The sequence below is a fragment of the Podarcis gaigeae genome, assembly GCF_964106915.1.
Source record: "Podarcis gaigeae genome assembly, chromosome: 2".
NCBI classification, from domain to species: domain Eukaryota; kingdom Metazoa; phylum Chordata; class Lepidosauria; order Squamata; family Lacertidae; genus Podarcis; species Podarcis gaigeae.
In genome coordinates this window covers 64,465,086-64,485,493 of record NC_139679.1, presented here as the reverse complement: position 1 = coordinate 64,485,493, position 20,408 = coordinate 64,465,086, and the positions used below count along the sequence as shown (strand labels likewise).

The 20,408-nt window shown below is 46.5% G+C and overlaps 2 protein-coding genes across 3 annotated transcripts in view; one reads left to right on the top strand and one right to left on the bottom strand.

Annotated features, from left to right (window-relative positions):
* Nucleotides 1–14,361, top strand: part of CCDC69 (coiled-coil domain containing 69) — a 35,745-nt gene extending 21,384 nt beyond the window's left edge. Inside the window, exons 4-11 of one of the 2 annotated variants that reach the window (XM_083725513.1) lie at nucleotides 1,857–1,944; nucleotides 3,584–3,657; nucleotides 3,940–4,041; nucleotides 5,544–5,663; nucleotides 6,964–7,061; nucleotides 8,516–10,865; nucleotides 11,156–13,489; nucleotides 13,647–14,361. In XM_083725513.1, the coding sequence (XP_083581639.1) occupies nucleotides 1,857–1,944; nucleotides 3,584–3,657; nucleotides 3,940–4,041; nucleotides 5,544–5,663; nucleotides 6,964–7,061; nucleotides 8,516–8,681 (648 nt within the window). In that variant the 3' untranslated portion in view covers nucleotides 8,682–10,865; nucleotides 11,156–13,489; nucleotides 13,647–14,361. Of the gene's footprint in view, nucleotides 1–1,856; nucleotides 1,945–3,583; nucleotides 3,658–3,939; nucleotides 4,042–5,543; nucleotides 5,664–6,963; nucleotides 7,062–8,515; nucleotides 13,490–13,646 lie in introns of both variants that reach the window. The other variant, XM_083725514.1, reaches the window with a different exon arrangement.
* Nucleotides 14,362–14,721: 360 nt separating this feature from the next.
* LOC310838346 (platelet-derived growth factor receptor-like protein) lies at nucleotides 14,722–20,043 on the bottom strand. Its single transcript, XM_083725515.1, has 6 exons — nucleotides 19,853–20,043; nucleotides 17,858–18,194; nucleotides 17,563–17,714; nucleotides 16,536–16,829; nucleotides 15,517–15,656; nucleotides 14,722–15,100 (listed from the first exon to the last, which is right to left on the bottom strand). Exons 1-6 carry the CDS (start codon nucleotides 19,905–19,907, stop codon nucleotides 14,879–14,881), a joined length of 1,200 nt encoding a protein of 399 aa, XP_083581641.1. The 5' UTR covers nucleotides 19,908–20,043; the 3' UTR covers nucleotides 14,722–14,878.
* Nucleotides 20,044–20,408: the final 365 nt, after the last annotated feature.

Here is a 20,408-nt window from a genome sequence, read left to right as displayed (position 1 = left end):
GTGCAGCTTTCAACCAATTGAAAGCCACACCTCCGTTGTCAAATATTTTGGAAGCCAAATGGATTGCGTTCAACAACCGAGGTTTGACTGTACCTGTAAAACAAGAAGGGAAATGGTTTTTTTTTAAAGGCAGGCCTTGGGCCACCCTGTAATAGTGGAAGTACATATTTTAATAAGAATTTCATTAATGCAGAAAATGGGGGGAACAGACTTAATAATGAACACATGTGAAAGCAACATGAACCAGAATTAGACTGATTTGTCCATTCCTAGCAAGAGGACTTTTATCATATGCACATGTTCTTGGGAGTCTGCCACAATGAACACAGTGGGACTTTTTGTTGAGTGAATGTTGCTAGGATCAGGTGTTAGGTGTAGTTTTACACCTGCACTAACAAACAACAGGCACTCACATAGCCAAGGGTGTCACGAATAGGTCAGCAAGTCCTCAGAAGGTGCTAGATTCCTCCTGGAGATTTGACTTGATCCTGGTTACTTGCTTGAAGAATGAACAGCAATGTATTCAGCCGGCAGCCAATGTGTATGGAAGATTGGACTGCACAGATTTTTACCCTGACAGATTTCTGGCAGCAAGTCAGCAGCATGGATGTGGTGATTTCCATACAAGAATTCAGAACCCGTTTAAAGAAACAAGGCAATAGTTTTAGAATCTGCATAGTTCAGTGCCTATAGAATGGAATCTACCACTTAGAAAAGGGGAAGGAAACAGGTGCTAGAACCTCTTCCCAAATCTCCTAAAGGACAGTGGAATTCAAACTGTGCTTCAGAGAACACTGAGGTGTTGCATTGGAAGACCATCGCGGCCTTGTCAAGAAGAAAACTGGCAAGGTAGACAAGCTTCCCTGAAACACAGTTTGCCACCATTTCCAATGTTCAACAGCGGTATGCAGATGTAGGAGAGCATCTATTCCTTTCACTGAATCCTCATTCTTACGGTCCTTGCCATAATATATGTGCATATTATGACAATTTAAAGGGTCATACAGTGAATATTCCCTCGCTCCACACTTAACTTGGGAATAAATCCCATAGAAGTGGTTACTTCTGAGCAGTAATGTGTAGGATTGTACCACAGGGCTGCCATCCTCTGCACACTTACTTGGGAATAAATATCACTGGAATAAGTAAACATATATAAGATAGGGCTGCATATGTACACTCAACTCTAGCCATATGATCACATCCTTGACATCCAAGTCCTTTCTTTTTCTGCCCTATTCCTATATTCCAGTTCTCCAGTTTGATATGGAGGAAAGGGAAAAAATGGGGGGGGGGGGAATGAAGGTGACACCATCACCACCATCATAATGATCAAATTATTAGTTTTAACTCCATCTTTTTCTGGGGCATTCAAAATTGCAACCATGAGTGCTCCCACCTCCATCTTGATATTCACACTCTACAACCATCCCATAGACTGAGAGATAGTGATTGGCCCAAGGTCACTGGCTGAACAGAGAATTGACTTCTCAATCCAAGACTGATGGTCCACTCACTACACCACTCTGTTTCTTCCCATGAAGTGTAGACATGCCCTGCAATAGTCTCACGTCAAATGGGGTTTTGCCACTATTGTCATGCTTCAGAGACCTGCCCACCCTCTTTAACTAGAAGCAATAAGGGGATGACTTCCCTGTGCGGACACCACAGTCAGTAAACAATGCTTCTTGCTAGCGTTTCTCAATCAGGCCCCTTGAACACTGCTGCCTGTCTCCAGCCTTAAAATGATGTAAACTCCTCTGTGTGAGATGTGAAATATCGTGCAGAATGCTGGCAGTAAAGTATTATTTCTTAACAATATTGCAATATTGCCTGTGCCTTCCCCACACCCACAGATAGAAAAGGAGAAGGATTTACAATGCAAGCAACAACTCTCTGAGCAGCATGACTTGCTGAAAAAAGAACAGGAAGAGAGATTCCGAGGTGAGAGCCAAAAAACCTGCTTGCAAAACATGTAACCTTTGCTCCGTTTGCATCAAAGCACTTGGGAAACCTGTGGTCCTCCAGATGTCGTTGGACAGTCAGGAACAATGGGAGTTCCTACTGTCATATGGAGAGCTGCGGTTTCCCCACCCCTGCTCTATGGTATGCAAATCTCACTACAGTGTTGACCCTCAACCCTGGTGATGGAGGCCTAATCTGGATACAGACTACAGTACTATGTGACAGGTAGATATCCATGGGCACAGGGCCCCTGTCAGAGTGAGTGAGAAAGGGAGACAATCCTACGTGCTGTTTGGAAACTCATTTCTACAGCAAATATTGGTGAAGTTTCTTCTCCCTCCCTTGGTGAGCATTATGTTGGCATTGTAGCACCACTGGGCCAGGTATGAAAGAACTTGTTCACGGGCATAGTTGTCCACAAGCATGCCCAGAACTGTTGTTGCCTCCTCATGGCTCCCTTGCTGTGCCCCACTCGCCACAATCTGCTTCCCCTTTTCGAAAGTGGCAAAAGTGTAGCGTGGGGGGCAGGGGGACCATTTTGGAGGGGGTGCAACCAGGCACCCCCACGACTGGCATGGAGCTCTGGCAGCTGAGGTGTGGCAGCAGGCAGGTTGGTCTAGTGGGCAGGCAGATGGAGGCAGCGGGCGAGGAGCCTGTTGGAGGCAGGCTCCATTCACCCTCTGCACTTGCCCTGCCTGCCCTGGGCACCAGCAACCCATGCTACACAACTGTAGTAGCAGCAACATGGATGGAGAAAGAAAGTGTCCTCCCTACAGTATGATGGGAAGCATCTTCAAATCGGGAAGTAGATTTGAAGCATCTTCAAATCGGGAAGTGCCTAGAGGAAAGTGAATGACCAGAGGAGGGATTACAGAAATAATGGCACGCCAAGTGCTCGGCTCCCAGCTACTAAATGTTAGTGTCATTAATGAATTTGTGGCCTCTGGAAATACTTTGGTCATAGATGCATTGCAAGAAAAGGCAACACCACTACTAAAATACTTTGTGTCTATGAGCCTCTACTTTTTCCATCCTGCCATTCAGCAATGCCATGTTGTAACATGTTCTTAAATCAATTTTCCATTGTTCAGCTTCAGTTCTCTGCTGGGTACTCCATACAGTATTCATTTTAGGATCTCCATGTTGCCTATTTAATTTTTCACTTCCTCTATGTCTAAATGCTGAGCATCTCTGTCAGAAGGAAGGAGAGGGAGAGAGAGAATGTGAGAATCCTTCCTAGTCCTTCTGCTGCTGTGCTGCTCTAAGGCATGGCCTGGCTTAGTGTCCCATTATCTGGTTTAGCTCTCTCCAGGCAGACCACATGTTGAAATTGTGGTTTTGCCACTTGTAGTTTGTCTGGGAGAGATCGTGCAGGATTTGCTCATTTGGTTTGGCTTAGAATTATGTGCAAATGAAGGAAGAGAGACATGACCACAAAGATTTCAAAACTGAGTTCCATTCACGTTCTGTCCTCCTTTTTTCTGAATATACTCTTGAGACAAACAGTGTGATGTGTTAGTACTCAGCTGTGTATGGAAGAGAACCTCTGGCTGGATTGGAGCAGGGCTTGTGTCTCTCACTGGTTTCTTCTGACCACAGTCTGTTGTTTCTCTTGCAGAACTCCAAAAAGCACATGATGAAGAGAAAGTGCTCCTGACCGAATCCTACCAAAAGTCCCAGTCATCTTTGCAGGTGCTGCCACTCTGTATATGCTCCAAGTCAGAGGCAGCCAACATGGTTCCCTCCAGATTTTGTGCACTTATAATTTTGGGTCATCCTGGCTGGGTTCTGCTGGATTGAATAGCTACCTGGCCATTGGGAGTTATATCTGCTACTGGCTATAAACCCACTAAAATGTGTTGGAACATAATTAATGTTATTAATACATACAGAATAATCCACATGTGCTTAGGGTGGTGGGGTCAGTATGCTTGCTGGAGCACCAATTTATTCTGCCTCATATTTCTTCTCCAGGAGACTGTAGACAGATTGAGTTCCCAGATGAAGTCCTTCCAAGAGAAAATGAAACGGGTGGAAGAGTCAATCCTGAGCAGAGATTATAAGAAACACATCCAGGTGCCAAAAAACAAAACCAGCCACAATCAGTTAGATGGGATTTCTCCACCTGTTTAATAATCAAGACACAGATGTTACCTCCCTCCTTCTCTCACTGCTGGGAAAACAAAGACAATGATGGGTGGCATAGTTCACATGCAATGCTAAGCCAAACTATGATTTAACATAGACATGCGAGTGTGTGAGCTCCTAGAGAGGAGATTGTGGCTGCTTTGCTCCTCCTTGATCATTTGTGAGCTCAGCCATGGCTTGGCTTAGTGTGTCCTCTGAACCGGGACTTATTTAGCTCTCTCTAGACTAATCCTAAGTTGGAACCAAAGCCTGTACTATGGTTTTTGGCTTGTCAAGGGGAGCTAAACCATGACCCTGGTTTCAGGAAGCCTGCCAAGCCAAGCCATAGCTTAGCTCAGCATAGTAGCAAAACAAACCAGGGAGGAGCAGAGCAACCATCATAATCCCTGCTTGTGCATCCCAGCTAAGTTTTGGTTCAACTTAGGGCTTGTCCACACTTATGCTTGTCCCATGCTTGGAAAGGAGAGGTCCAAGTGGTTCTCTGCTTTTCCCATGCTTTCTAGGAACTGGTCCAAGTGGTTTTGCCTTTGCTGCACCATCCCATGGAAAACGCACTCATTAGCTCTAAATCCGATAGATGCTTGCTCTGATTTGGTAGTAAACAATGGATTTTCCACGAGGAAAGCAGCAGGGCAAATGGAAGTGTGGATGAGTCCTTAGCATGCTGTGCAAACCAGGCCAATGTATGGGTCCAAAGAGCAATGCTTATTGAACAGAAAAATGGAAAAGAGGAGAAGTGCTTACCCCTACTTCTGTTCTAAGCATCCACTTGGCATTGCCGTACCATAAGCACAAATAAGGTCCACTTGACACCTCTACAAGTGAAAGCAATACTTGATCTCTCACCCAGTGAATGCAACATGGAGTGATGACTTGAATGTGTGAAAGCAGTTGTAATGGAACAAAACACCACAAGGAGAACATTGTTCAATGCAGTGCTTCCCAGTGGAGGGAGTGCACTCACTAATCTCTGAGTCATTGAATAATGTACTTGCATGACCAAATTAACCCTTGTAGTGCAATTCTAATCATGTGTAGAGAGACGTCCCAGTGAGTTCCATGGAGTTTATTCCCAACCATAGGATTTAGAATTGTAGGCCTGGTCTCTCACATGACTGAGGAGACAGTGAGTCCCTGGATGTAGTCTCGGTAGTGGCGCCCACCCTGTGGAATGCCCTCCCACCAGATGTTAAAGAAATAAATAACTATCTGGCTTTTAGAAGACATCTGAAGGCAGCCCTGTTTAGGGAAGCTTTTAATATTTGATGAATTATTATATTTTGCTGGAAGCCACCCAGAGTGGCTGGGGAAACCCAGCCAGATGGGTGGGGTATAAATTGTTGTTGTTATTGTTGTTGCTAATGTGGTTCTCTGCTTTGCCAGCTTTCTAGTTAAGGGTGCATTTTGACATTTCCCCTGTTGTTTTCTAGGATTATGGGAGTCCCAGCCAGTTCTGGGAACAGGAACTAGAGAGTTTACATTTTGTCATTGAGATGAAGAATGAACGCATTCACAACTTGGACAAAAAGCTGCTCAACCTGGAAACGGTGGTGGGTTCGATGTACTCATTTGCATAGCTATTCCTAAGAGTTGGTGGGGGTCTTGCAGAGAGGACCTTGTGGTCTGCTGTTCAAAACTAGCTAATTTCTGAGTACCACAAACACTTTCTCTTGAGCAGGGATGGAGAACCTGTGACCCTCCAGTTGTTTGGGTATGACATCTCTCATCATCCCTGACCATTGGCTATGCCAGCTGGGGCTGATGGGAGTTGGAGTCCCAATAACATCTGGAGGGCCACAAACTCTTCAGAACTTCAATCACCAGACTTCTGTGGCTTCCTACAGAAGACAACACATTCCAAGTCCTGCATCCTGGTCTTTAAACTCCCCCCCTCCCCCAGCAAGACCAGCATCCAAGACCAGGGCCAAATTACACACAGTGCTAAGTGTCTTGATTGAAATTCACGATTTGTGAGTTCAAGTGTGGATAGCAGCTGTGGAGAATGTTCTTTTAACTGGCATTAGGAGCATAATGCATGAGAAGACTTGGGGTTCATTTCATATGCTTCCCCATCCTGTTACTATCCCAACAATATTGGCCACTTTCTTGGAAGCTGTTATCCTGGGAGGGAAACTCCCATCAACACCAGTGTGGAAACATCCCTTCCAGTGCAACTAGCCACTTCAGGTGGGGAATTTTTTGTTGGGACCACAGCAGAAAGGGAAGGATTAAACTCTCCTGGTAGTATCATGAGCACAAATCATCATGGATGAAGGATGTCTGGAGTGGACCAAAGAGTATTCTAAAGACAAAACTTGATTATAGGTGTATTAATCCTTTAAGGTCTGTGGGAAGAAACATCTAGGTGGATGGAGCATGGCTGTGTTTGACGGAAGCAATTCCATGTTCAGAAAATGCTTACTGGGCCAAAATGGCCACCACTGCAGCTCAGTTGCTTGTGAAGTGAGCTGAGCATCTGCAACTCTCTTGAAAAACAAACCGGGTTTCTGCTGTACTACTGAAATTCTTTTTGGTAGATGGATCATATGGGTAGATAGCTCTGAACTAAAAGAGATACATGAGCAGAGACTACATACAAGCCTACATTGCCACAGCAATCAGAGACAGGGCAGACACCAGGTTTGGTGCCTCTTGCAGACTTTCCCAAGTGACATAACCTCCAACATATTTAATAAGAAGGGGGTTCCATGCAGACATGTTCCCACAAAGTTTTAAAATACCTAATTGGGAGATTTCTTGATGTTATTGCATGTGTGGAATACCTGTAGCTGGGGTGAACTGTGTTGCAATTGCATTTGGTGTTTGATCACACCCTTGGCCTGCTTACAGATGGAGAGAAATTTGTTGCTCGAGGAGAAAGTTAAAACCCTTCAACAGGAGAATGAAGATCTCCAAGTTCGGATGCAGAACCACATGGCAGTGACAAGGTGAGACCTTCAGCTGCAGTAAGCATCTATTTCCCACTTCACCTTGGAGAAGGGCCTTTGGGATGGTGCACCTAAAGAGGGCCCAGGGAAAGCCTATGGGTCAGGACCTAGATTCAGTGTGCTTGTCCTGCATAACCAGATGCAGCCCACCAGAGACTGTACATTGTTCTAAGTGACGCTAATAATTGTGTTTTTATATTGTTTTTATATTGTTGTAACCCACCATGTTGGGACGTGGGTGGCGCTATGGGTAAAACCTCAGCGCCTAGGGCTTGCCGATCGCATGGTCGGCGGTTCGAATCCCCGCGGCGGGGTGAGCTCCCGTCTTTCGGTCCCAGCTCCTGCCCACCTAGCAGTTCGAAAGCACTCTAAAGTGCAAATAGATGATTAGGTACCGCTTTATAGCGGGAAGGTAAACGGCGTTTCCGTGTGTGGCACTGGTGCTGGCTCGCCAGAGCAGCTTCGTCATGCTGGCCACGTGACCCGGAAGTGTCTCCAGACAGCGCTGGCCCCCAGCCTCTTAAGTGAGATGGGCGCACAACCCTAGAGTCGGACACGACTGGCCCGTACGGGCAGGGGTACCTTTACCTTTACCTTAACCCACCATTGGGCCTTCTAGAGAAGGGTGGGTAAGAAACCCTATAAATCAAAATAATAATTACAACAATGGTGATAGGATCAGCACAGACAGCATAGTTGTGGCAGTGCCAAACCAGCTACCACAGTAGAAAATCTTTATGCTAGAGAGTACCTCTTCTCTGATGCGCTTCCTGCTCAAGTTCTTGTGTCAGTGTGCTATTGTGATTGGAAAAGTTGCTATAGAAAGAAAGAAAGAAAGAAAGAAAGAAAGAAAGAAAGAAAGAAAGGGAGGGAGGGAGGGAGGGCTCTATTAAGGGAGTCTTTGGTGGTTTATAAAAGCATTTTTCAGAACATTTGTAGTGTGTGCATTTCATGTTCCCCGTACCCGATTTCAATACCATTACATTTCCCCACAGTATTACATCTTCCCACTTCACTCGACAGAGGTGAGAAAGTGCTCATGATGAAAACTGAGGGCTACTCGCTTAAGATGTGTAGCTGCCTACTATGTGTTCATGTTGACTTACAGGGGCAAGGGAGCCTGATTCCCATTCTGAAGCGGGGGCTCTGTGGAAGGGGAGGCATATCTCTTCACCTCCCCCCTGGGGCCTGAATGGAGATTGGTCCCTCCACAAAGCTTGGCACCAATATGGACTTTCCCCTCCCCATAGGCCCCACTTGGGCGTGTTGTGATTGTCATTTTGATCTCAGTAGAGGGAGTCTTCCCTCCTGTCTTCATAGCGGCAAACAGTTGGGGATGAAGACGAGGGGAAATGCAGTTGCCTGCTACATGTCCAAGTTGGCCCCACCAGCCTCCGTCTCTCCACTGGTTCTAGGACTCCAAAGTCATTTGACTCTGTGCTTCTGCCCTGCAGGCAACTGTCCGACGAGCTCCTCACTCTCCGCGAGTCCCTGGAGAAGGAGTCGCAGCTGCGAGCACAAGCTCACCGGGAGAAGGAAGAGCTGCTGTACCGAGTGCTGAATGGCGACTCTCCCCACCCATTCCCTATCTCCACGGAGGCAACACTCATCGCTACGTAGCATTCGGATAGGCCAAAAAGACTGGGGTGGGGCAGGGAGGGGAGAGGTGGCTCCTTCCTTTTGTTCTAGGCCTCTCTATTGCCGACTAGACCTAGAACTCTCATGCTGAGTGGCACTTGGGCGCAAGGAAGGTTCCAGAGGTTCCGTGTGCTTTGATTTTCTCCCATAGGTGGCCTCGTTGTTTTGTGACACTTGAAGAGGTTGAATTAGGAATAAGGGGGGGGGGGTACTCCACATTCCCTCACACACAAAAGGAGGTCAGCTTTAATGCTAGCCAAGATGTTTCTGTGTATGCCACTAAGCACTGACTAAGGGTCTTGCCCCACCCCCTCAGGGAGGTAGCAAGACTTGCTACCTCATATATATTGGGCCATGGTAGAAATGGTGGAGATACGGTGGGAATCCGAGTGACCCATAATTTAAGATTTCAGTAGAAAAAGCTGTAGGTGAGAAGAAGCCATAGGATAGAAGAGAGACAATGGAAGTTTGAAGGCACAGGCCGGATCCGAATGTCCTTTTATCTGCCAGGTTTTGGAGGAACCAGAGTTTGCATGCCCACAACTGTTTTGGTCTGAGCTGGAAGAGGCAGACCGGACCACAAACATGCATTTTGATTCCTAAATGCAAAACTTTGAGAACTCAGGCAAAAATATGGATACAAACGTCTGTGGTTGAGGTCCATTCTAGATGTTCACCCAGTCACAAAGGAGCTACTTATCAGCTCCTGCATTGCTGGTAGAACTTTCTCTCTCTCCAGAAAATGACTCTGCTGTGTCATTTTCTCTGCTCGATGACCATAATCTTTTTTACATACCCTTCTCCATGATGTGTTCAATCCCTGCCCACATGGCTGCCATCATTTTCCATGTTGAAACTGCTGCATCAGATAAGCAGCTGCTGACACGGCTTGGGAGAGAATTGAACGGGCACCTCCTTGGGCTCGGTTCTTTAAAAAAAATTTTTTTTTTCAATAGAAGGTATTTTTGCCTGCTTTTATGAGTTCTTGTCCGTTTAGAAAACAACAGATTGGAAATGGCCTTAAAATTGCAAGCCTTTGGAAACCAAGGGATTTTTTTTTCTTTTAAAAAAAAGCAATTTAGCTTCTTGAGAAGCTGAGAAGGAAGATGGTGCCCTCCACTGGTTGTGATGAAGCAGTGCTAGTAGTTGCAGAGAAACGGAAGTTGCTCCAGGCTGGAGAAACTAGAGGCTAAATAAATAGCAGGTGCACGTAATGGTTATTTTATGGGTTTTTGTTTTAAAAAAGAAAAGATGATTTGAATTGAGACAAAGGGCGTGTAAAATGTCTTGATTCTAATCAAGAAGCATCTTATACTTCCCTGCGTGGAAACAGTGGTTTGTACTGTGTATGTGAATGTAGCATGTAGTACAAAAACAGTGGCACATCGCAGTAGCGACGCTCAGGAAAAACCAGTGAACTGCTGGTTGTTGCCTTGAGAGAACGTCACACAGATCTCTGCAACGTGTGGACCACCCAGCCGAACGCTGGGTGTACCTGGTGGTCAGCCAGGTGTTTCCCACAGACACATGCGCACACCCATTTTTGAAGTACCCGGTAGATGACAAAACTAGGAGACTGTTCACATCCGGTGGGCTGTGTCACAGCCGGTGGGTTGCGAGCTGTGAAGGCCTAGCTCAAAGGTGTGGCTTCTGCTTCTGCAGCATGGCTTGGTGACAGTGACGTTTGTTTGCTAACGTGTTCAGTTCCTGAAATAATAATTTGGCCAACCAACAATTGGATCCCACCCAACCCTCAGTCTTGGCAAACCTTTATTTGTCATTCCTCACGGATAGTGCAGCTCTGTCTACAGCGGTGAAATGGTTTTATCTTGGAGAAACACAGCTAGCTTGTAATGACGCTGTATCTAATTGAGGCTTTCCACAAAATTTCGGTATGGTATCAGTTGGAAAATCTGTCACTACTGTATGACAGAGTGATGATAAGCGGGAGTGAGAAACTGCTAACTAGTGATCACAGCAAATATCTCATATGTGTGTGTTGGTGAAAACCTCTCACCCGCTTTATTATTATTTTTTAAGTGGTTTTCTCTCTCTTTTGCATTTATTATGTAAGTTATGAAGCAAATTCTGTGTGGATTTTAGGGAATTGGCAGAGGGGGTGGAAATAATCGAAGTGATTGAGTTTCTATACTGTAGTTAATGCCAGCACTTTTCTGATCTGACCTTAGTGCTGCTAAAGGGATTCTGAGGCATGGGGGCTATTGCGTCAGTGCAAAAGCACATGGACGCAGAAGGTCCCAGATTCAATCCCAGTTTCCAGGTAAAGGTAGTCAGAATGGAAAAGATCCTTACCTGAGAGCTGCTGCCAGTCAGAATAGGCAATATGGACTAGATGGACCAGTAATCCAACTTGGCATAAAGAACTTGGGAAGCTGTGTTATAATAAGTCTGACAATTGGTCCATCTAGCTCAGTATTGTCTACACTGACTGGCAGCAGCCAAAATAGAAACATTCCTAGACCTACCTGGAGATGTTAAGGAGTGAACCTGGGACCTACTGTGTGTAAAGTAGATGCTTTCAACCACTGAGCTATGCCCTTCCTCAGACGAAACGTCATATAGCCCTGCGAATGCAAGGAGCCTGCTCACCCTCTCTCTGAACAACTCACTTCTTCAGAGAGTAAGCACTGCTGAACATGTTATGTGTCACTTGTAGTGGCACCAGGGGTTGGGAAAAGGTAAATATTCTTCTTGTTTCGCTACTGTAGGCTATTGGGACCACAGAGCCTCACCAACGTGCCCTTTCCCAAAGATATTCAAAATTTCAGATCTATCCACACCATACATTTAAAGCACTCTTAGACGACAGCCATGGTTTTCTCCAAAGGATCCTGGGAACTGTAGTTTGTTAAGGGTGCTGGCCACACAGACCTATGGTAACCAGCAGCACCCTTAACAAACTACAGTTCTCAGAATTCAGCACAAAAACGTGTGTAAGAACGGTTTGAACATAGGATGTAGACGTGACTGTCGGAGCCATCTTTCCCATAGGGCTTAGTGGTGGGTCGCTCCAGGACGCCGGCCTCTCAGGGGCGCCCCAGCAAGTGGGGGAGCTGCGTGGATTTGCTGGCGGCCTCCCCTTCCCCTGCATGCCCACCAGCTGCGCCATGCCAACCATAAGGCTGGCGGGCACGCAGCTTCCCTCCCAAGCCTCTGCGGGGATCGCTCTCCCACAGCGGCATGGGGGAGAGTTGCACCGGCCCCCCATGGCTGGCAGTGTGTAGCTACGGCCACCCCAACACCATCCGTGGTAATTTGGGAGCACTGGGCAGATATTTGCACCCTGGCGCCGCATCTGCTAAAGACTGCCCTGGTGACTGTAGTGCTGGGTCTGCACTGTATGTCTCAGAGGGGGGAAAGGGCAATAACAACACTTTTTTGGGGGGGTTGCCTCTAGCCAGCTGAAAGAATGTAGAGCCAATGACCCATCTAGTCCTCCATCCTGTTCTCATGTGCCCAGCCAGATGCCTGTGAGAAGTCTCAAGCTGGACATGAACACAACCCTACTCTGCCCACCTGTGATTTCCAACAACTGGTATTCAGAGGATACAGCCTGCAGAGGCACCTCTACCAACTCTTCCTGGAAGTGAAGCAGCACATATCACAGAAAAGGAAGGCTTCTGAGCCAACAGTTCTCAGGAGAGAAACTCCCCAAAGGCTCTGCAGTCCCAGTGAAGGGAGCCAAAGTTGACACCAGATCCAAACGCTATCAGGCACCTTTAAGAGGTGATACAAATAGCATAGAGTAGCATTAACCAGGTGGTTCTTTCAATCTATTGAGCTGGTTTTCCTGACTCACCCGTTGTAGTGGCCACCATCAAGCAAGGTGTTTCTTACCATAAGCCTTCAACCCCCCAGTTCAGAATCAGAGCTGGAAGCCAAGAAGGGATGACAGGAATAAAACCTCTCACTTGTTTTTCAGAAGAATACAGGGCCCACTCCATTACTTATGTCAGCTTTCAATACTTTGCAAGGCGGCCAGTGGATAAGCCTAAAAATGTATACTCAGAAGTAAGCCCCCTTGAGTTCACTGATTCTTACACCCAGGTAAGTGTGTAGAGAATTGCGGCCTCCATCATAGAAGCGCACCTTGAAATCATTGGCTAATGAAATACGTGAAGTACGCCTTAGCGAAGGAGACAAAGGGCAAGAGCTCTGTTTACAGTTATTAACAAAGGAGGGTGCTTATTTTGATGAGAGTGTGGGGATCTGATCCAGGCGTTGGCGCTCTCATTTCTATGTTAGCAAACAGGGAAGGGTGTTTTGTGTTTTTGTTCACTTAATGATAACAGGTTTTATTATTATATTATTCAGCCTGCTGCAATAGCATGAGAAAGTTGTAAAATGGCGGCTGGTGGAAATTTTTCCAGTGTTGCGAAATGAATGTAATTTCTTGCAGCGTACAAATGAATGAAATGTACTTTCCCTCCCATTTCTGAAGTATACTTGTTCTTTATAAGGGGGGGGGGATGTTTGGCCTCCTTCACTGCCATCCTCATAACCTCTTGATTTATTTCTTGGTCCCCTGGTACATATCCTTCTTTCCTGATTATGGGAGTGTAGGGTGATGCTGATTGTTGGCAACAATGTTGTGTGTGTGTGCTCTTGCAGAAAGTGGGGTGGGGAGGTCATGAGAATTGGGAGGGGGAGACTGAAAGCTGTTCTCTCAGTCACCTCCCAACATGTAACTGCAAGCTTCCTATGGCTATTGTCCTACACATATGCAATAGAAGGTGGGGCCTTCTGAATTAAGCAGGACATCTGAGTCAGTGGCGTAGCGTGGGGGTGCGGGGGGGCTGGGCGCACCGGGCGCAACATCTGGGGGGGGCGCGCTCACACTCGAGTGCTAAAATTCACGGGTTAGGGGGCGCAAATTACTTGCCTTGCCCCGGGTGCTGACAACCCACACTACGCCACTGATCTGAGTACATGCTTGGGACCTGCACAACTGTGTACATACAGCCATCTATACATCTGTACATCTGTACATCTGTGTACATACTCCATCTGGCTATTTAGTCTGGGGAGATGGTTTATAGGAGCCCACTGCTACACACATGGAACACTTGGATCCAAGCCAAAGAATTTAAACACCCTTCCCTGATGGGTGATGCTTCTGAAGACTCTGCAGCCTCTAGTAAAAAACTTCGTAGTGAAGAGCATTTCAGTTCAGTGGAAAATCACTGGGCCTGCACCTAAAATTGGCTACTTAGACCTAGAGAGGAAAAACAGGCACCCTGGAACTTGTTATTTAGAACCAGTTAAGAAGTACAGATGAAAATGAACATCATAAATTACTGGGTAAAGTCATAAAAATAAAATAAACTGATGTTGCCAAAATGCCTTCAGTGCCTTCCTGGAAAATCTCTGGTTGTCTACCTCTAATTTTCTCTCTTAAGTTTTCTTTGTGAAGGCCTTTTTTCCTTTCCTTTTTTTTAAAGAAGCATTCAGTGATGCAAATTGCTACCTGATAAAGGTTTTACCATCTCCGCAAGGGCCAGAGCAGATGAGATGGCAAGAACGCCCAGCTCTACATTTTGTCCAATAGGACCTACGGGGTAGATATGGATGTGGGTAATACAGATTTGGACTGTAGTGCTGGGGAATTTAAAAAACTAAATAAATCGCCTACTTACTGAAATTCTGCTTATGCGTACCTGCCTTCGAAACTGCTGTTGCATGTACAGGCATATATGCCGTAACAGGGCATATAGCTGCTGGCAGGGATCTTAATTGGGAAAATTGCAGGGTTAAACGTCCGTAACCAGACAAATGGTCCCAATCCCATCTGGAGTCTCTCCAGGCTGATATATATAACATTTAAAGAGAGGTGAGATCAGATCATAGATCTCAATAATCTTGTTTGACCCTGTGAATGAAGATGTTCACACAGAGCCAGAATTCCCAAGACAGCATTTTTCTGGCAATAGTCATGAATATCTTTGAGCGTTTTCCTGTCTTTCACAATATCCCTGCGAGCAAAAAGGTACTCTGCCTCTGCTTCAAAAAGATTCGTGCTACTTTAATGAGTCAAACATGAAAGGGTAAAGGACAAAATAAAAGAAGGCAACTGTTTATCCCTCGGTTTTTGATGGCAGCCTCTAGTCTTTGGATTTCCAGTAGGACCTGGACTTTGAGCAATGCAGAACCAGAGGCGGTTACCCAGACTTTGCCTTCTTTGGGGCTGGTGAGGCTGGAACCAAGCGAATGCGGGTGGACACTGCAGTGCCTCCTTGCAGATTTTCAGCAGTGCAGGTGTACAAACCATCATCCACAGCACGTGCTTCATCAACGTAAAGGATGCTCTCGGATTCCTGCTGCACCTGCCCACCACGTCGCACCAAATCTGTGCGTTCACGAACGTAGGGTGGTCTGCCAATCTGAAAGTGAGAAAGGACATTATTTGAGAAACATGGCAGTCAGTGCACAAGAGTGTTTAGCAGTGGCTTTTCCCAGTGTGTGGAATTCCAACGGCACTCACTCCTGTAACTTGGAAATTATTCAGGTGCAAGCAAAGCGCATGACAAGGTTGCCTGGTGTTTATCTGCAGAGGAACAATTTATGTTTTCATTCTGGCCTACTCGTTTGAGGAGGTCAGGCCAATCATTATTCAGCTTGGCTTTGTACACTCTCATTGGCTAGGTTTGTGGGTTGGGCTAGCCTTTGTTCAATTTCTAAGGGGGAAATTCCACAGATCAGCAGGAAAGGAGACGGGCTTAAAAGACCTGTACTGTTACAGTACAAGCCACTTTTCTTATCCCACACCCACTCACCCCATCAGCAACCTGTTACCTACTTGCTGTCCTGGATATTCCCACGTGAAATCGACAGCAATTTCTGGTTCCCCAAAGACAGTGCACGTGACATTGAAATTGTCTCCAACACAGAAGGAGGCCACTGAAGCTCTGATAGCTGGCTTGGGAACTGAAGAAGGATCTGCAGAGTTGGAAATAAAACACACACCAAAAGAAATCAGCATATAGGCATCAGTTCCTGCCACTGCCCCATTGCTCCTTGTGGAGTTGTTAGATAGGCATGGCATGGCGAAATTCTACAGTTCTCCCACTTGGAGCACAGGCTGAATGGAAATGGGGCAGTGGATCCTGAGTCTGAGGCCTCTCCCACACTCTCTCTGGCCTTAGTGATGCTCTGCGACAAGGCCTTGCCTGTGAAGCCTTCTAAATCTGACTAGTAGCCTTTGTGCAAGTCCAGCAATGGGCAAAGATTTGCATCAAGGTGTCACTGATAGAATAATGACTCCAAAGTTTGATAGGTGCCGCCAACTCCCTGCCAAATCAGAATTACTTCTTGCCTGGAGAAAAAGGCCTCATTCAGTGGACATTATGGAAAGTGACAATACTTCCCACAGGCTCTCCCAGATTCTGCCTGGGTCCTGATTGCCTGGGAGTTGTATATAAATCATTTTAAATTACGTTAGAAACAGTTTTGAGCATTCCTTTGCAACCTGTGGTCAGCAAACCAAGACTCCTTTTCCTTGATCGGCATGACTGAATCTCCCTGATCATAAGCACGTCCCTTGGATAGAATGAACACACCTGCATTCTCATAGTCACATTCCCTTTTGCAAAAGAATGGAACCGTTTGATGATGAAATGAACTTCTTTTATCTCTAAAGCAGCCACATACCCTTTGGGGACAGTTTGGGCTGAACTAATCTGAATTTGACAAGCTGAATTTTAAAAAACATTAAAATGAAAAAGGCAAGCAGATTGGTGGACTTTTCTTTCTCCCTCTCTCTCTTATACACATACACACACTTGGGAGATAGAGAGATAAATTGTTAAGGCAACTTACAGTTCACATAAATCAGCATGTATTTTGTGGAGATCTGCCTCACCCCATCCACATTGGCCATGCAGAAGAGGGAGCCAGCATGGGAAGGTTGTGGGCGGTGGATGATGAAGCCCCTCTTCACATCATACGAGATGTCTAGTCCATCCACAAGCACTTTCTCGGGGGGGAACTCCCGGTGCAGCGTCACTTTGGCTGCTGGATTTGTCACCTGGCACGGCAGGAGGGTGGGGTGGTTTGTACGCAGCTGAATCACTTCATAGTAATCTTCTGTGGGCACAAATAGCTCCTGAGGGTCTGAAGGGGGAACAGAAAGGAGCGCTTTGATGTGCAGAGATAGCATCTTCTCCTGGGTAGGGCCATACATTATTGTCATCTATTGCCTCTCTATAAAATCCACATGCGATCATTTGTCAAAAAAGATGCTGCCTCTCAGTGAAAAGGGTTCCCAGCTTTTGAAATGGCACCTTTGGACTAATCTCCAGGCCATACCCACCCCCCTCCACAGCCATTTCATTTACCAGCCCTCCTCTCACCCTCCTGATGGAATATGCATGGACTGAGGATGGCTGGTGGTGCTGTGTGTTTAAAAGTAGCCAACTGCACAGACGCAATATTCACATTTGCAGCTCCACCCAGTTTTCTTCTGGCCCTGCCCAGTATTGTCAAGTGACCCTCATAAGTGTGTGGGGGTGTCTTAGGAAATACAGTGGTACTTCAGGTTACATACACTTCAGGTTACATACGCTTCAGGTTACAGATTCTGCTAACTCAGAAATAGTGCTTCAGGTTAAGAACTTTGCTTCAGGATGAGAACAGAAATCGTGCTCCGGTGGCACGGCAGCAGCAGGAGGCCCCATTAGCTAAAGTGATGCTTCAGGTTAAGAACAGTGTCAGGTTAAGAATGGACCTCCAGAACGAATTAAGTACTTAACCTGAGATAGCACTGTAATGACTAGGAAAGGGGAGACCAGAAGCAGGGAGGAAGAGGTTCACCCCCCACGACCTTAAACCAAGAAAAAAGCCTGGCCTGTGAAGAAGATGAATGTTTTGCCCATCTTGTCCTCTCCATCACGACACTCGCTGTCACGGCACTGGAAGGACCAGCAGCTGTACTCGCCCGTGTCTGCCGCGGTGGAATTGGCGACGGTCAGCTGACTGTGCCTCTCAAAGTGTTTGATTCTGAAAGAGAGAAGGGCGAAGATGAGGCAAGGAAGAGCTTTCCCCTCCAGACCTGGGACGTTCCATCCACAAGCACATTCACCACTGAACGCAAGACCACGTCACAGCTATCCAACACAAACAGTTGCCGTCAACATGCTCACCGCAGTCGCCTCTCCACGTCGTCATCCTCCAAGTAGGGAGGGTATCTCCATTTGACCGCCTTTCCTTTGCAGCGCAAGTCGAGGGCTTCGCCTGCTCTCAGCACCAGCGTGTTGGACACCTTCTGGAACTGCCCCTTCACCACTGCCCTGGTCAGAATGGTCGGCTTGCCTTCCCTGGGAACAGTCGTGGCTTTAACTTGGCTTTTCTTTAGAAACTTTGGAGTCCCCTGTTTAAGTTTTTTGCTTGGCACTTTGGGAAATTTGGAGCCACTGGCTTTCGGCTCCTTCGTGGCTGCCTTCTCCGAAGCTTTGGAAGGCTTTTCTTTTTGGCATTCAGCTACGAAGATAAACATTTATATGAAACATTGCAGTAGTGGCCTTGACCTTCACTTCATATATACATGATACAGGACTGGTGTCACCAGTCTCTTGCACCAATCCTATTTTTTTAAACTTTCTATTTATGAACGTCATCTTGCCACACCTATCAGGACTATTGCCAATTGAATACAAAGAGTTACCTTGCAAGTCAAATGCCTTGTGAGTCAAATGTTTAGGCTCCCAAACACCGCAAACACAGAAGTGAGTGTTCCGGTTTGCGAACGTTCTTTGGAACCCAAACGTCCAATGTGACTCTCACGGCTTCCGATTGACTGCAAGAGCTTCCTGCAGCCAATCAGAGGCCGTGCCTTGGTTTCTGAATGTTTTGGAAGTCAAACAGATTCCATTCAACTTCCAAGGCACCACTGTACACAATACACTAACAGATATTAAGCTTCTCCCAAGTGCATGCCTTCCAACTGCTTTGGACTACAACTCCCATCAACCCATGTCAGTGCTGCTGTGCTGTCCAGGACTGATGGGAGTTGTAGTCCAAAACTGCTGGAGAGCACCTGGTTGGTGGTGGCATGGTGCACATGCATGGGCAAGAGCCCCCAATTGGCTCCACTGGTACATTTGCACCCCACAGACCTTGCTGCCACCTTACCCCTCCTGGCAAGCAGCAGCCAGCGACTCACCTGACAGGAGGTCAGGTAAGTATCTTGGTCCCACCACACCATCTGCTATTGCTTCTCTGGACTTGAGCTCAAATGAGACCCACAAGCACTGGAACCAGCTGGCAGCCTAGGGGTTCACAGAACATCTTGCCTTAAAGGAGGCTTCCTATCTTTGCCTGCAGAATGAATTTCTCCCGCTCTAAAAAAAACTCAAATTAAAATTTTGGACTCTCTGCAAAATGCATGTATCTGCAAGTATAGTCCACCCAAACCATGACATTCTCAAACAGTCCTGATATATCTTCAGCAAATCTTCCGGCGAATGTTGATTCTGCAAGTTTGCTGAGTAGCTTTGTTCTCTTGTCTGCCCCTTCACCAGAGGTGTACCTAGAGGTTGGTTTGGGGCAAGGGCAGGTACCCAAAAAGGACCTATCAGACTATGGAGTGTATGACACATTTGTGTGTGACAACAAAGTGATGCTGCAATGATAAGATCAAATGCAGAAGAAGCTTCCTATCCTCCTTGCACCACGACACAAAGGCATTTGGGGTTGTTTTGCCCTTCCTCCTCACATTGCCCTCATTCTGGATGCTTCGAGTATTTGGGTCCTGTAAAATGTAGTAATTTCTAATTTGATTATTGTGGTAAAGTGGGTATTTTCTGTAGGAGGGTGCCAATACAGCTCCTTGCCAAGGGTGCAAAGGAGCCTAGGTACGCCTCTACCCTTCCCATATTATTGTTTGTACATGTAGGAATTCTGCACTTGCAATCTAGTCCAAGGCAGGGTCAAAGCTCAGGAGCTGATCTCTACCCCAGATTGGCTCCTGGTGCACAGCAGCAATGAGAGGCTGTGGGTGTTCATGCTCCCCACAAGAAATTCCTTGTGTGGGAAATGGAGAAATGCCCTGAGCATTTTAATATTTATTTTTCTGCTAGAGAAGGGAGAGGAATCGTAGGAACACAGAGGGACAAAGGACAAAGGAAAACATGACTTACCCCAAACAAAGAGGAGGGTGAAACAGCTCAAAACAGCCAGCACTTTGAAATTCATCCTGGGACGAACCAGAGACAAGAAAATATGTCTCTGCACAGCCAATTTACAAGTGGTCAAGTTGCTACGTGCTGCTGCAACTTCCACAGCTTAGAAGAAATCTCACACCAAAGTGTTCTCCTTGGTGGGCGGGGAAGGCGAGGGGGTGGGTAGTACGGGGTAGGAAGGAGATTTCAAAGCAAAGCAAACTCATGGCTTGCCCCTTTCAACAAAACCCCTTTCACACATGAATGCCGCAAGGGGTCAGGATCCTACAGGGGAGGTGAATAGGCCTATTCAGTGCAGCACTCTGTCAGACGCGCTCCAGGCTTAAAACCCACAATTTCCAATTACAAAATATTATGGCTGATCCCTTTTCAGATGCATTCCACAGAAAGCAGCGGGGGCGGGCAGAGAAAGTAGTTGATGTTTCTTAGGTTTAATGAAAGTAGCTCAGGCGAGGACCAGTGCCTCTCTCCATTAGAGATGGAAGAGTCTCTTCATTTCTGTTTCCTCAGTTCT